This window comes from Buteo buteo, chromosome 4 (assembly GCF_964188355.1).
Source record: "Buteo buteo chromosome 4, bButBut1.hap1.1, whole genome shotgun sequence".
Classification (NCBI taxonomy): domain Eukaryota; kingdom Metazoa; phylum Chordata; class Aves; order Accipitriformes; family Accipitridae; genus Buteo; species Buteo buteo.
Genome location: NC_134174.1, coordinates 20505807 through 20522787, shown reverse-complemented (window position 1 = coordinate 20522787; position 16981 = coordinate 20505807). Strand labels below are relative to the sequence as shown.

General features: G+C 45.2%; 1 protein-coding gene across 10 annotated transcripts in view; it reads left to right on the top strand.

The window, feature by feature from the left end:
* Window positions 1-53: 53 nt before the first annotated feature.
* BRD1 (bromodomain containing 1) overlaps window positions 54-16981 on the top strand; it is a 78043-nt gene continuing 61115 nt past the window's right edge. For 2 of the 10 annotated variants that reach the window (XM_075024931.1, XM_075024933.1), the window contains exons 1-2: window positions 7688-8982; window positions 10597-10700. In XM_075024931.1, coding sequence (XP_074881032.1) covers window positions 8978-8982; window positions 10597-10700 — 109 coding nt within the window. In that variant the 5' untranslated portion in view covers window positions 7688-8977. Of the gene's footprint in view, window positions 3742-7687; window positions 8983-10596; window positions 10701-11293; window positions 11531-12465; window positions 12796-13599; window positions 13746-13915; window positions 13933-16981 lie in introns of those variants that run through there. The other 8 variants (XM_075024924.1, XM_075024923.1, XM_075024925.1 and 5 more) reach the window with 8 other exon arrangements.

Genomic DNA, 16981 nt, shown 5'->3' with positions numbered 1-16981 from the left:
GGGGGGCGGCGCCGTTCCGAGCGGCGGCACGCACGACGCGCAACATGTCATCCGGTCCGCGGTCCGCGGCCCGCAAAATGGCTGCCCCCGGGGCTCCGACGCTCGGGGGGCGGCGGGGCGGCTCCGCGCCCGCATCCGGATGGCGGCGGGGAGCCGGGTGTCCTGCCGCGCCCCCCCCGGGGCCGGGGGGAGACGCGAGCCTTCCCCGCAAAGGCGCGGCCGCTCGCCTCCGCCCGTTTCGTTTCTGCGGCGACTGAGGGGGGCGGCGGCGGCGCCGGCCTAGGGGTTCCCGCGGCGCCGCGGGCCTCCAGGGAGTGTCGGGGCCTCGGCCCGGCCGGCAGCGCCTTCCCCGGGACGCCGCAGGCGGGCGCCCCGAGCTGCCCTCGGGCCGGCCGTGCCAGGAGCGGCCGTTCCCGTCCTCGCAGCGAGGGCCGGCGGGCGGCCCGCTCGCAGCGACCGCAGGCAGCGACTGCCGGCAGGGCCCCGGCTTCAGGAAGGGCCGGCAGCCTGCCCTGGCCGAAGCCCCAAGGAGAGGCCTTCGTGGGCACTGCTCCGCTGGAGCGCGGGCACGCCGCAATGCTGAAGGCAGCCCTCGCCTTTTCAGGAATTTGATCTCCGTTACGCATATTTTCGTTTAAAAAAACCCCACCTCGATACGTGTTTGTGGTGTACCGCACGCTCGATTTGGTTCTGGGCTCTGTTTTGCTGTACTTGCAGCCACTGTCTGCCTCGGGAGGGGCACTTCACATGACGCTTCGGTCCGATCTGGGTAGCCATCGCAGGGAAGGCTGTTCTGGGGTGAGGGATAGGCATCGCATCGGTTCAGCGAAGCTGTGGCTCGCTATATGCTTGAGATCTTGGAATTTTTCTGGAGAAAGCTCCTCCGGTTTTGGTGCTCAGTTGTGGGTCGGTGGTTGTCGTCTCCGATTGAGAGAGATTAGTCAAGGTTGTCAAGTGGAGTGAGTCATCCCAGCTTTTGGGGTAGGGGTGGGGGTGAAGCAGGGTGGTTTGTTGCGGGTTTTTTTAATGAATGCCATTTCTGCAGAGAGCTGGGTGAAGATACGATTTGGTGAGACTTTGATATTTGACTGTGTCCAATTTCCCGTGGCAGTCATAGATTTCTACTCCTTTGACTTCAGTGCCGCTTTGGGAGCAGAAGCAGGAGAAAAACAGTAACAGCACTGGTTTGGAAGCAATGCTAAGTTTTTGATTCAGACAGTGTTTAAAGAGAGAAATAGTGTTTAAGCAAGTACTTGTTTTTTGACCTGAGTTGTTTTCATTGGTTAATTGACTGATTTTTTTTTTTTTTTTTTTTTTAGTTGAACAGATAGAGTAAAAAATGTTTTGGTGGATATATGGCAGTATATGAAGAAATCAGTTGATAGCTTTTTGATTTGAAATAGTGGAGCTCTTGAACATTCTTCTATAGTATTCTTATGTTTGTATTTCTATAGCACTGGTGTGGTCTTCTAAATGGACAGTGCCAGTCAACATGAAGTAAATGATCTGTTATGGTTAGTGCTTCCTTTGGAAATCTCACGTGAAGTTGTTTTTTTTTTCCATTCATGTGCTACTCAAAATCCCAACAAAATAGCTATTACACTGCATGCTGGCAGTCCATTGTTCCATATTAGTAACTTTTTAACTTACAGTGTGTTTTTACTGATACAGTTCAAGTGGAACTATAGACGATTGAGGCCAAAGTGATTTGAGGTGAGGTTACTTTGACTTGCCCAGTTTCTACTGTTACAAAGTGCGTTTATATGAATACAACTACTTAAAAATGAAGTTTGGTCTTGGCCAGGTCTGCCAGCTAAACTGAGTAATAGAGGCTTGAGAGCTTAGTTAAGAAGCCTCTATCACCAGTCTGTTGACAAGAAATTATGGTGATTATTTAACACACAATAATAAATAGAAACAGATCATTGCATAAAGCATCTCTTGGAGGACTATAAAATTGTTACAGCTATGTTGAATTTTACTTGGAATTACATAGTTACACTTGCCACACCACAGAAAGCCTGACAATATTAGAATAGGTGGCTCTATGAACTGCTTTCTTTTTTTTAAACAGCTATGAATTTAAAGAGTTTCCCAATTGGTAGTTGAAAATTTTGCAGTAAATTAAAAAAGACTAGATATTCACTTTGTGCTTTCCCACTGCATGTTGTTCATTCTGTCTGCACCTCTCTGTGCCTCTTCAATTTTTTATACATCCTCTACTGAAAATTTCCTTAAGGGTTAGTGAAAGTTGAGATTAATGAAAGTTGATTTTTTTTTTCTTTAAATTACCTTCTAAATGGCTTGAGAACCAATCACTGATTCAGTATATAATCTATTGATGTGTATCACACATTGAGTGAAATAATTGGAACTTCTTCCTGTTTTACAAAAATACACCAGAAACTTAAAGTAGGTCTTAAAAATCTGAGCAAAGCTGGGGCCAGAAAGTCTTTTCACGAACAACCATGTAATATGAAGAATAAAACAAAGACATGATGGTGATCTGGTGACAGGCAAAGGAAAGAGTAAGGAACTGCAATTCCTAGAGAAGGCTCCAGACTGCCAGCTTGTGGTGAATGTAGCAGCACTGGTGTAGCAATAGTCTAAAGATACAGATTCTTCATAAAGCATGCAGTCTGAGGTTTAAGTATGTGAAAGAACATAGTAATTTGGCAAGATGGATATTAGGAAAGTCTGTGCAAGGCATCTTGACAGGAAGAAACCACAACTTTCCTTACTTAACTTCATAAGAGTATTTTTTTTTTCCCCCATTTATAAACTTTTTGTCTGTTTTTCAGATACTGTGAATAAACATCTTTATTTGCACGTTTAACTGAACCTGGCATGAATTAGAAGTGACCTGATGTTAAATGAATACAAAAAAGTAATTTCTCACTCCAGCCCCTGGAGCAAACTGCAAGTACCTGGCTGCCCGTTATGTTTTGTAGAATATTGGAAAGCTAAGAGACCATGCTCCCAAAGAAACTCTTTGGGCTCTCTGGACAATAGAGGTTACAGGTTCAGAGAAGAAGGAAACGTCACTGCAGTAACCGTAAGTAACCAGCACTCTGTCGTTCTCAATATTGGGGTGCCCATTGAACTCAGAAGGCTCCCAGAAAGGCTGTAACAAGAGCCTAAAACCAGTTGGAAACTAGATGAAATCCTTGTATCCATTCCTACTGTGACAGAACTTAAAATATGCCTTAAATATACCTATTTCTCTGTCAATATTATGTTATGTGTTATTAGATGATTGTAGATGTTCAGCTGGTACAGACAGAGCTTTGTGTTCTGTGGTCCCAGAGTCTCTCCAGTCACTGAGGTGTTCATCTTAATCTGTTGTTTTTTTTTTTTCGCTTCCTTCCATCCATTTCTTTCTTGGTAGTAAAGATAACATTGGTACTGTAGTGATAAATTGATGTAGTTCTGTCTTTCTGAATTTGTATACCTTTGGAAACATTAAATGTTATAATGGCATATTGAGAATACCGGCATTGGGAATATAAGCCCTTTTGCTGCTGTTACCTTGTTTTAGCAGAATTAGGCAGTTAATGCATTTATCTCCTGCTCTGATAAGCTTACTTTCCTTACTGAATCACTCAAACCTTTGGCTTCACCCCTAGCAACTTCTGCATCAGTGATGCATTTTCCATGTGAAATCATGAAGACAGAAACTATATCAAGAAATAATAGTTCTTAAGTCAACCACAAAGAATTGCTGCCTTTGTATGCACTGAGGTAATACATCTAATAAAATGATCTGTTTTCCTCCTATAGACTTCAGCTTCTGCCAGGACCCTATCTAGGCAGTGTCACCTTAATGATCAAAACCTTAAAATAGGGATCAGAAGTACTAAATTTGGATGTCCAATTTAGTATCACCAGGGTATGATTTCTAAGAACACTTAACATAGGAGAGTACTTATATATTTAGCATACATATCCATTAACTTCAGCAGGCACTTGGCTCTGCTCTTCAGATCCAAGGTGTCAAATGCTCAGAAAATAAAGAATGAGCAATTACACAGTAGTTGTGAGCAACTGTAAGCAACGTTCACTGCCAAAACCACGATGCCTTTGTGCTTTTATATTAATGACCTCATTTGTTACAAACACAACTGTAATCTTGTTATCATCCTGGATTTCTAGCACATCAGAGGTCTACATCAGTGATTTTTGACTTGGAGTTGAACATTGTCACATCCCAGGACGACTCAGGTTTGCCGATTCCCAGGTCAGGATTCAGGTGAAACGACACCAGGGATCCTTAAACTCAACTTTTATTCGCTCACCGCAAGAATTGGCGTGAAACTACGTCAGTGAATACGTGTATAACACGTGCTAACCATGCGTCCCCAAACCTATAGCACAGGCCTCGCTTATTTGGGGATCGGTTGAGGGAAGACCATAAGGAGATCCCTCCCGTTGGGTCAGGAGGTTCAGAGCAGACCCCCTTGCTTTCTAGGCCCCTCCTCAGAGAGGAGCCTGGGGGCGGCTGGATCTGCTCCTCGTCCCAGACTTGGTCAAGGGTTTATGCCTGAAGGGATGAGGTGTGGGGAGTACAGGAAAAAGAACCCCAAAACTAAACAAACCCAAGAGCAAGAGGAGAGACAGATGTCGCCGCTCCCGGGTCCAGCGTTGGTCCGGCTCCGGTGGGCTTGCACGCGCGCGGGGCTTCAGTTGGTGCCCTTTTATCACCTGGCCCTGAACTCATTAGGCTAATGAGGTGTCGCGCGGGGTTTGTGCTTCCGGAACCTTGGGGAAAGTGGCGGGCGGGCCTGGGGAGCGTCGTTTGGGAGCGACTTCTCCCTCCCTGGCGGCGTGAGGGTGCTTTGGCCATATATGGTGAGCTGCCCCGCTCAGCCTATCGGAGCAGGGAGCTGCGCCCCCTCCGGCCCGCCCTCCGCCCCCGTAGCCAACCGGCTCCTCACCTGCGGTGGGCGGGCCCCTTGTGGGGCAGAGCGCGCCCGCCGCCGCGCTGGAGGCCTTGGCTCTTCCAGCCCCTCGCAGGCATGTGGGAGCATGTTCACAGGATTTATTCGTTTACGTGGAGTGAGGATGGTGCTGGAATATGTCTTTCAGGAGCGCTTAGTTTGAAGTTCATGTTCTAGCATTTTTTTCAGCCTGTTGAGAGTCTCTGCTTTATGAAGCCGTTTTGTATATCGGGCCGGATTTATATATGCATGAGTTTGGAAGATCTCTTTATTAGTCAGAATCAGGCACTGGCTGAGGTGGTAGACGCATCTGAGACAAAGCAAAGTAAACTTGCATAGGGCTCATTACTGTTTGTTGAACAATTGTCCTGGTTTCAGCTGGGATAGAGTTAGTTGTCTTCCTAGTAGCTGGTGCAGTGCTGTGTTTTGAGTTCAGTATGAGAAGAATGTTGATAACACTGATGTTTTCAGTTGTTGCTCAGTAGTGTTTAGACTATAGTCAAGGATTTTTCAGCTTCTCATGCCCAGCCAGGGCACAAGAAGTTGGCACAGGACACAGCCAGGGCACCTGACCCCAACTGGCCAACGGTGTACTCCATACCATGGGACGTCACATCTAGTATAGGAACTGGGAGGTGAGGGTGGGAAATCGGCACTCGGGGGCTCGCTGGGTGTCGATCGGTGGGTGGTGAGCAATTGCACTGCACGTCATTTGTACATTCCAATCCTTTTATTATTGCTGTTGTGATTTTAGTAGTGTTATCATTATTAGTTTCTTCTTTTCTGTTCTATTAAACCATTCTTATGTCAACCCACGAGTTTTACCTTTTTTTTTCCCAATTTTCTCCTCCATCCCACTGTGGGGCAGGGCGGGGGGAGTGGGTGAGTGGCAGTGTGGTGTTTAGTTGGTGGCTGGGGTTAAACCATGGCAACAATACGTATGAGTTGGGTTTCTCTGAACAGAGGAGGCTATGAGCTTTTGTTCGTTTGGGGTTTTTTGTGGTTGTCATGTATTAAGTCTTGCTTCTGACTTATTTTTTCACTTTATTTTTCCTCCCCAGATTTTGTTGTCACCTTGCTTTGTAGTTCTTCCCCATGTAAGTGAGGAGACAAGGTTTTAATTCTGAATAAGCCCATCTGTTTTGGGATTTCTTTTGCAGTAAATGAGTAGGGATTCTAACAGCGAAGCTTCCTCCATTGCATACCATCTTAATCATCTGCAGACCAGGTCTGTCCTCTAGAATGAATGAGGAAGAGGTAGTGAAGTAATTAAGACTGGATTTGTGTCTCATTGCTGATTGAATTTTAACTTAATTATACTAAGGCTGAAGTATTAGCTCATTGTAAACATTGGAGATTGTTTCTTGGAGATACACTTTTGTCAGTGACCTAACTAGGAAAACCACTCAGTGTCTGTACTTCATCCCATATTACACTTGTACGTTTTGATACTGACAGCAAGGAATTGAGAATAGAGAAGTCACTCCAAGGGATTTAATAAATAAGAAAACCTTTATATATTATTGAACTTTATGAAGGCAGTGAGTAACTTTTCTTTGCTTGGATGAAGGCTGTGTAGAGGATCCTTTCCAGTGTAGAGGAAAGGATCAGGGAGTAGGAAAGGGTTATCAGAGAAAGTAATAGTGTGTTTGCAGTAATATTGTTTATGTGTATGTGGGTTATGCTGGCTTAAGCAGTTACCTGAGTTCATGCTAAATAAAGTATCTTCTGAAATCCAAACCTGATGAGGAGGACAACCACAGAGAGAAATTAGAAGTAAAAGTACTGAAACTGATGTTTGATTTGAGAAATATATTGTGTATCAGATGTTTGTGTGGAGAGCACTTTGTTTTCCCTTCGCTGTGGCTGCCTTTGACAAAAATTTTCAGTTCAAATAGGTGCAAAAAGGAAGTCAAAATCCAACATAAATTGTTTAGCCACCATGTTTTGGGATTCTTTGCTATGCAAGTATGCTATTTTTAGAACTTTTCACATAGCAATTACTGTTTTGCTTTTTGATTCCTACTCATTACCACTGACATTTTGTCTTTGCCCACAACTTAGGCTAGTTAGTTATGCTATGTAAGTTGACAGACACTCCAATTCTAAACATGCAGCTTCTTTCGCCAGCTAAGCTGATGATGGCTAATGACTAGGGATGTTGAAGGGGCACTCAAAAACCCTAGATTTACTTTCCTGCTGCCTCCCGTGCACTGGCAATTGTTTTCATCTGGTCATGCAGGGAGGCAGTTCAGGGAGCTAAACAGAAAATCGGTGACTTGTTTGTAAAGGGTTATTCTGATGGCAGTTACCATTTGGCAGGAATACCTTCCCATAAAGACCTTTGCAGGTGGAGTTACTATGCAGAACATAATAAAGGTGCCAAACTGTAAACGCTAGGAATTGAATAATTAATGCCAAAGAGGCAATGACGGGAGAGAAGGGGAATACTATTCCCTTGTTTATGGCTCTGTCTGCTCTTTTGTAAACAACAGTATCATTATACATAAGAGTGCAAGTAACTCTGCTCCAAAGGCTTGTACTTGATAAAATAGTCTCCAGTAAATAGTAGTTTTTCTATTTAGAAGACCTACAGGTGAGTAGATGGGCAAGCTTTGCGTTTTTGCTGCAGCATTTTGTAATTTGGGGATGTTTTTTGTTTTGTTTTGTTGAAGTGTAGTTTACATATGCTTTCATGTATACCCTAATACTGAAGTTTGTGTTTTTGTTTTTTTTTTTTATCTTTGCAGTGTCTGTAGGAGTAAGCTCAAGCTTCACCTTCCATCATGCAACAGTTATGAGCATATATGTTAGAGAGCATCTTATAACTGCAAAATCCCAAAGGTACATGATGTTAAAGGATTCAAGCTAGATAGTAGAAGGGTAAGTAAGGCAGGAAGTAGGCTTCCCTGTCAATTGTGTATCTCAGCGAAGTGCTTAAGATAACTTTCTGTCTGCAAGTGGCGGTCTACATACCTCTTTCTGTAGTAGGTGACTCCAAGCAGTAGTTCCCACAAATGCTTAAATGGAAATGGGTAAGGGCCTTTGTATAGCAGCTGTACAGCTTAAAGACCACTCTGTCAAATGATCTTTAAGTATTATCTATAGATAACATTCCATAGGACTGCTTAGCAGATGCAACTCACAGAAGTGTTTTTTAGGAAGCACACTGATGTAGCTTGAGTTCTGATGGAGCTCTCATGATAAGAGGTCTCTGTCTTTATCAGTACCATAAAAGGCATTGACACAGCCTCTAGTCTGTTTTAAAACTTGTGGTTTGGTGAAGACTGTTCGTTTGGATCAACATGAACTGTTCTGGATATCTAAAGGGTCTTCTTACCAATTTTACAAATAGAGAACCACTTCAATTCTGAGTATGAGAAAGATCGTACGTGCAGGAAGTAAGAGTTAGTGAGGCCATAAGAAACAAAAAACTTTGATTCCTTAGCAGTTGGTGAACATGGATGAACACCAATATTTCATCTTTACTCACCCTTTTGTCATAATATGGCTAAAACTTCAGGATCAGAGGAATGAAAAGGAAAATGCAGACAATTCTTCCTAACCTGGGAACAAGGAATATATTCAGTAAACATGTAGGGGTAAAAAGGGCCAACACTTTTCTTCCACATTTGAAGCCAAAAGGTTGATCCCCATTCTGGAACTGTCATCTAGGACTTTGGACCATATAGCCCACTCAGTCTCATATGAAAAAGAAGTCAGCCTTTCTCCCAAAGTATCAATGATAGCTAGGAGATGGATCAGTGATATGTGGATTTGTCTTTAAATATAGTAGTTTGCAAAGATCAGCCAGAAGAGGTGGAGGGACACTACACCACTTCACAGACTGAAGATAACAGTTGTGGTTTTGTTTGTCAGCACACTGCTGTAACATGTCTTTTGATAGGGTTGCAGCATCTTTTCCACAGCGCATGCTGTTCTGGCTTCTGTGAGGTTTGGGAACAACCTTTCTTTTGAGAACAACCAGCCTTGCACAGTCATGCCTGCAAGTACTTTACCAGTGCCATATACCACAACTGATGAGGTAAGTGAGATTAAAAAGCATCCCTTTGCAGGATGAGAGGACCACAGTAATGTTGTATCTTACAAGACAGTATTCTGGAGGGGAATATTAATCATGCATAGTTGAGTCTGAAGGTGTAAACGATATAGTGGGGAAGCCAAACATAAAGTTTATAGTGATAGATTGGCTTGAGGCATCATACAGAGGCATCACATGACTTAGCAAGGTTAGGCAGATTTGTCATCACGATAGGAAGAAGACCCCCATACACATGCTGTGGCAGTCCAAAACCTATCCTGAAATGGAAAGATTCTCGCACATTCTAAAGAATGTGTGGAGCCAGCTCTGCCTCTTGCTTGTCCCTTCACCAGCCAGCTGTTCAGACCAGGAAAGGGATACAGAGTTCCATCCAGGGAAGATCAGCACCACTGCCAATATTTAAGTGCTGCAGCAAGCCTGAGTTGATCTTTATTAGTAAAACAAAGGTGATACTATGTAGGTGATAGCCTTCAGCAATGTGGAAATGTGTCTCATGAAGTTTGATTCTGCAAGGAAAGAGGAGGATACCAAAGCAGATAAATAGCACTTGTGTGTGTTTTCATGACCCTTACTTCTTGAAGTGTTTCCCTTGAGAATTTGTTAACTAGTGCAGGTGAAAGCTGGTAGGCAGAAGATACTCCTTCTGTGGAAGTCTTCCATGCAGAGTGAGTCAGCAGTGGCAACTTGAATAAAAACTTGATGCTGCAAAGTAGGGGTGTGAAGATTCTGATGGACTGGGACTGAAGCCCCATGCACATGTTGAGCTAGTGCCAAAAAAGGTGGTGAGGGTCCTGTTGCCATCAAACTGTGGTTCAGAGGGCCAGTTATTTTTTGCTTGAAATTGTATAGTACCCCAGTAGAATTGTTTCCTCCTTGTCCAGAAATAGAAAGAATACTATTTAGAGGCACCAAGTCTCAATTGTGAGATGGAAAAGGCAAGAGAAACAGATCTTTGAGATTATAGTGTGTGCTGAGGACTGGTCAAATGCCCCAGACAATACTACATACTGTTGCATTTTGAAATAATGTGGGCTAACATACTAACATCTAACATGGAGGGGTTGAGGATCCTGATTGTAAGGTCAATTAGAAATTATTCGAAAGTGTAAGGCTCCTAATACTGAACTATGTGTTGAGCCTGCCCTGATTTTTGTGCCATAGCTCTGAAGTACCGTATCAAGGAACGACATGCATTCTGTGCCAGAGCCTGGACAGTCCATAGCGAAAAATCCTCGTACCTTCTTACTGAGAATAATTGAGAGGGTCTAGAACACTGATGAACCCTGCCTGCGTGTTAGTAATTTGAGGTGGAGACACTGTCTTCAATATGGGAACCAGGAAATGAAGCTCAGCAGTTCTTTGAAATTCTGTAGAGAATCTGAGCAGCAGGGAGGCCTTTCTGCATTAGGCTAACGTGCATCAGAAGCTTTTCATTTCAAATCTGTTAGGAGATCAGGTTCTGGCACCATAGCACGCTGTCGTGATTGATTCAGGCTGTGCTATGAGCCCTTGGTCAATAGGTTGTGGGAATCAATGATGCTTTTGCTGTCTTTTTAATGAAACCATTTTGGAACTGCCACTTCCTGTTTTTATCAGCATGAAGTTTAAGACCTTACACCTTATGGATGGAGTGTTTTTACCAAATGTGCCCTATGCACAGGGCAGGCAGAGCAGGAAGATGAATCTCAAGAAAAAGTCATGTAAGTAGAGCTTACTAGAGAGAATAAAGTGTGAGTTTAAACTACAAAAAGATGGTTAAATGATGCAAATACCAGTAAGGAACGCTGCATTATTGAAGGGATGTCCAGCTGTGGAATGCTGTAGTCCACCTGGCAGAAAAAAGGAACTGGAAAAGTGCCAGACTTACTTGTGCATTAGACACGTGAGAGTATGGACACCATCAAGCTCTCTGTGGAAAACTTGTCTCCAGTTATAAAGCATTTGTACAGCTGCAGGGCAGATACACATGTGGATTATCACTTAGAAGATAAAACAACGTGCTTTCTATCATAAATGAGATGATATTATTAGCTTCTTGACAACATTTATCATTTCTAGTCATTTTTATACTTTGTGCACTAATGTGCATGATTTAGTATGCTGCTCCCTCTTTCATATCTATCACAAGCTGAATTCCAGTGCAACAACGTTAACTTACATCAGCATGTTGTAAGACTTCTGAGACTGATGGTAGGATCACTTAAGCGATACAACCAGAGAATAATTCCTCACAGGGAAGTACACAAATGAACAGATGGCCTCTACAGTTCATACAATCTTTTTTTTTTTTCAGTGTTGGAAATTGAAGATACCAGGCCTATCTGATCCTACTGGTCTATTTCTACACCAAGTACACTGCACAAACGTTAGCTGTTTCAGTAGCTTCTGTTTTGTTAAGAGATGGGTCTGCTGGATGGTCCCTGATGGGGGAAAAAGGAGTGGGAAAGTACTTTGCCTATTCTACAGGATTGCCTAAGTGAAGTTACTTCAGCTTTCCGGACCTTAATTCACTTTCTACAAGTAATGACAGGTGTTAAGCTATTTCTGATTTCCTAGTCATAAATTTATTGTAGGGCCAACTACCGATTGAGGCAAGTGAACGCAGAAGTGGTAGAGAAAACATAAAAATGAATCGGGAAGTCGTTTTGAAGAAAGCTTTACTTGGTGGATGGTTGTTAGAGATGGGCAAAGAGAATCATAGCTACTCTTGACTGCTTTTTACTACAAGCAGGACTTGTTCTGTGTGATCGGCAAAGGCAAGTGCTTGTCTCGGGCTGGGCTAGCTAAAAGTTGTTTTTTAAGCATGTGGGTGCAGCTGCCTCGCAGGAATGTACTGCAGTAAAATCCTCCAGATCTCGAACGTGGCTGTAATGGCTGTCTAAAAATAATACCTAACAAAGGGTGTCCTTTGCAGGGAGAGCCAGAAATAACTTGCTTTTGCTTTGTGGAAACGTAAGGCTATTATCGCTTAATTTACAAGCAGCGGCCCGACCCGGAGGCCAGGCGAGAGCTAACTTTCAAGCGCGTTTTCTACCTACGACGCCGGAGCTCGGCCGTCCCCCAGAGAAATAATAAATACCGCTCGCTTGTAGTTTCGAGCCTCGGTTTTGTAACAAGCCGCGGCCCGGCCCCCTTCCCCCCCCTTCCCCCTTTCGTTCGCCCTTCTCGCCGGGGGCCGGGGCCCGGGCCCGGCCGGCCCTGGGCGGGAAGGCGGCGGCCGGCGCAGCGCGTTCCCGCCCTGTCCCCCGAGGCGCGCCCCGCCCCGCCCCGCCCCTCCGGAGCGCCCCGTGCCGGCTGGTGCCAGGCCGGCCGGCCCCGCGCGGCCCTCCGCCATCCGGGGGCGGGGGAGCGGCGGCGCGCAGGCCCCGCCCGGCGGCGGCGGCGGTGGCGGGGCTGGGCGGTGCCTGGCGCCCTCACGTCCCTTCCCTCCCTCCCTCCCTCCCTCTCCTCCCCCCCGTCGGCGCAGCGCTGTGGTGAAGCCGCATTGTTTGTGCCGAGGGGGGAGGGGAGCTTCTCAGCCCCGGGAGCTGAGCGCCGAGCCCGCAGCCGGACGGCGACCAGCGCCGCGCCTCACGAATGCGCCGCGCCCGGCTGCAGCAGCAGCCCCGCAGCCAGCGCCGGGTCGCCGCCGCGGGCAGCGCGGCCCTCTCAGCGCCCGCTCGCCCGCCCGCGGCTGCCGGACGCGGGGCCGGGCGGCAGCACCGGCGGGACCTCCGCCATTAAACCGGCCGCAGCGTTCGGCCGCAGAGGCGGAGCGGGAGGGTCTGTCAGCCGCGCTTCGGCGGCTCCCACAGCGTGAGTGGAGCCGGGCGGGCGGCGCGGGGGCCGGCGGGCGGAGGGGGGGGGGGGGCGGTGTGCGGCGGGGCCGGGAGCCGGCGGGTCCCGCCGCGACGAGACGGGGGCCGGCGGGGGGGAAGGGCAGGGCGGGCTGGGCACGGCAGCGGGGGGGGGGGAAGAGGCGGCCGGGGGCGAGGCGGGCGGGCGAGGAGCGCTGCGCGGGGGGGAGCCGAGCGCGGCGGTCGGGGGGAGGGCGCCGCTCGAGCTGTTTTGTCAGCCGCCATATTTGTGGGCCGAGTATTTTCGCGGAGGGGAGGGAGGTGACTGTGGGGAAGGGTTGGAGATGATGGGCCTGGGCAGGAACCATCCTCCCGGGGGCCGGGAGGGGGGAATGCCGCGGCCGGGCAGGAACCATCGGCGCGGAGGGGTGTGTGCGCGCTGGAGGCTCCCTGGGCGTGGGCAGGAAGTGTTCGCGCAGAACCGGCGAGGGCGGGCCCGTGGGCGTGGGCCGGCCCCGCGCGCGGGGCGGCGGAGCCGGCGGCGGGAGCCGGGATGGCTGCGTGGTCCCGGGCGGGCGGCGGCGGTCTGGCGCCGGCTCGCTCGGGGGGAGAGCGGCGCTGGTGGTCCCCCGCGCCCTCGGCCGTCCCCGGGCCGGTTGGCGGGGCTACGTGAACCGAACCCCGGGTCTTCGCCTCCCCCTGAGGGCGTTGCTCCCGCTCCACAGCTGAAGTTGTGGGAGGCGTCCGCCCCGTATGCGTGTAAGCACTGTTTGCTTACCCTCCCTCGTCGTCTGGGAGTAAAGAGCATTCCTGTGTCTTTCTCTTTTTAATGGTCTGCATGAAAGTGTCCATTGAGAATGGAATTCCTTTTTCCATTGAGCAGGGGATCCAGGGACCAAAGGCAGTTTATTTGAAGAGGAGGAAGGTAACTGGGGCAGAGACTGTAAAAGGAATTTGTAATCAAAAAGCGTACGTTATCTTACTTTTCCTGTTGGTTTTAGCTGTCCCGCACCTTGATAAAAAGTAATTTTTGCCTCATACCGTGCGTTCCACGCAAACGGCTGTTTTCCTGTGCTTTTGTTGTGGTGAGGGAAAGTGTCTGCTGGTGACTTTCTTCCCACGCAGCTGATAGAATTCCAAGAGAGGAAAGCTGCGGGTAACTCTCCTGTTTTATCTTCTGCGGTCTTTTGAGTTGTTGCAAGAGGCAGGAAAGTGCTAACAGAAGTACATTTAAGTAATTGCATTTTGCTGATAATGTGGTATCTTTGTTAATATTGGACGAAAACAGTCTTAGTTTATTGTTTTTTCCAACTTAGAGCCGTGGTCTTCGTTCCTGTCGACCTATAGGCTACTACGGAGGGAGGGGAGAAAGATACCTGATAATTAACTAGGAAAAGCAAACTGGTTGCCAGTCACAAATTTGCTATGCAGAAATCTAGTCTTCATGTGGAATATTTATAGGGCATTTGCAAACGGAAGAATTTTGGGGAAACAAAACAAAACACTGCTTTGGCTTCCGGAGCATTTAAGTTGTTCACACGAAGTTTCTATGAAATTTGGCCAGAGTACTACCAGTTCCAATTCTGTGTTTATTGCATTGTATTTGTAGGGTATCTGTTCTGTGTTTAATTGTGACTATAATTTGCTTCATAAGGTAGCTTTATTTACAGTCGAGTATTACAGGGAAGATGCTTAGATGTTATGTCAGTCGGTTTTTATCATTCTGGTTCTTACACTTTATTTGACTTTTATGACAGTAGTCCTAAATCTTAAAGCAAGAACACTTGTACTTTTGGATATTTTCTGCCTGTTCTTCTTGCCTGCTTGCAGCCATGCTTAAGAACGTTGGGAACAGAGGGGGGTGGAGAGCTTGGAAACCTAGCATTAATATGTTTTTCTGTGGTACTGGGTTAGGTTAGATAGTGAAGTGTGGACACGTTGCGTGTTTTTTTGATTTCTGAAGGCTACCTCTCATCCCTCCCCCAGTATTTTGTTCAAAACAATCACTATCCTCATGAATCACTATGAACAAGTACACAACCAGCTAAGATGTAGGAAGGGACATTTAAAAAAAAATACAGACTTTTACATCTAGACAGAATTAGAGTGCAATTATATGAGGTAAACATAATGTAAATGATCTGTTTTTCTTGATTGGTGACTTGATTGGTGAGATGCAGATTGGTGATTGGTGAGATACTAAAAAAAACCACCCCATAAAATGAAACCATTCTGATCTGTAGTAGGTTGCTGCACATTGACACATCAGTGTGTTTTAGCTGAAGAATCCCTCATTATTTGTTCATAATAATAAACAGAAATCAAGGCCATTCTATTATCTTTGGCCTCTTAATTATAAAATCTGTTGTGAAACTGGGAACTAACTTTTAAGTCAGTTAAATTATCCGTATGCCTTTGTTTCTAGTTATTGGACCTTCTGTAGCAGTATCAGTGGTTTAAACTTTTTCTGCAGTTAAGAAATCAGTATGGTTTAATCCAGTGTTGTTTTACAGAATTAAATTATCAAATATTTCTTCCAAACTTGTTTGAAGAGGTGGAGCCTTTTTTATTCATCTATTGTTTATATAGAGCAGATCAGAGGTCTGTCATGATTAAACACTGACTGTTGTCTGGTTTTGTGCTTATGCTGTAAAAACAAGTAGTAAGAGTTAAGGATTATTTGTGTCAAAGTAAGATCTATGAGCAACACAATTCTCTCATGAATAATAAAACCAGCTTAGATTGGGAAAACAAGGGTCAGTTTGTGAGAGCAGATAGATCAGACCTTCTCAAGAACTAGTTTTAAAGCTAGCTGCTTAAATTATTTAGTCTTCCTGTAAAAGGAGTTCCTTCAGTACTTTGAAGGTGCACCTTTAGAGATTAGCATCATAAGCTAAGCAAAAGGCAGCCTATGTGGAGTAGTTTATGTAATTGTTCCAGTCCTTGCTATTTTCTTACTGAAATAGATAGACTAGTCTTTAACAATAATTGTGTTTTGATCTCTATATTTCTCTGCTATTTTGGCAATACATGCTAACACTCGTTGCATTATTTTAACTAAGACACAATACTGACCTGAAGTGCAGAATTAAAACAGTGAGGTCCTAATAATATTTTAAGCCAGTGATTAAAGAGGAGTTTTTTATTTAGCTGAGGTTGAATTTTGCTGTTTATTAATGATTTATTAGGAAGAAGGAAGGAGGGGGGTATAACTTTTAAACTTGACCTTATGCATTGGTTTTATAATGTTTTCAACCCTCATAAGGAAAAAAAACCCACAAAACCGACATTAAAATGTCAAAAGGCGTTAAGTATGGAAGCTTTTAATCAGAAATTTTGTGATCAAAATGCATGCTTGTCCTAGTCAGGGTGCTTCATGGTGGCGGGAAAAAGCTAAGTATGGTATGTGGAATTATCTTTTTCCAGTAAGTTATAAACTTCAAAATTACGTTAAAGAGCTTGGAATTGGATTTAAAGACAGGGAGATTTTTATCCACCCCAGTTACTTTGAGAAGAAACTGTTGAGGGAGGAGGGTGTGTGTACATGCACACTTACTTACATGCAGGGAGCATGTTTTCACTCTTAAGTCAAATCTGCCTTATAGGTGAAATATTTCCTAGTTGCAGTCCGTACTGCGCTGTATTGGGCACTGCGAGTTCAATTGTGTTCTTGTAATTTTATAAAGAATAATAGGCTTACTGAGAGTTCAGAAAAATAAAAGTAAAGGGCTGTCAGACTGCATACTTGCCAAATTTGGAAGTATGCGTGGTTTTCTAGCTTTAAGTATAGCTGTAGTAATTGAGTTGTTAACGTGACTATGTCAAATTGCACTGGAAAAAAATGTGGGGAAAACTTGTTCTTTCACAATTATGTTAGTTCTTCTGGGGGAGGATCTGGAGAAAGTAATCTGTAGCTGTTGAAAAAAATTTCAAACTGCAAACACCCTTAAGGTATTAGGAAATATTGTATTAAAAGGTTTTCTTACAATGTAACAACTGTAAATATTTTTTTTTCTGTGGCACTTCTGAAACCTTTTTTTCTCATGCAGAGGTGTTACAGATAGCTCTTCTGTAGGATTTTTGTATCAAGGATTTTGTATAGCTGTGTTTACATGGAGAAGCTATTATTTAGGAGATCTGTTTATCATTAGGTTAAATTTGTACAAAACGGCATAAGCAATCCTATTAAGTAAGGGCGATGGGCT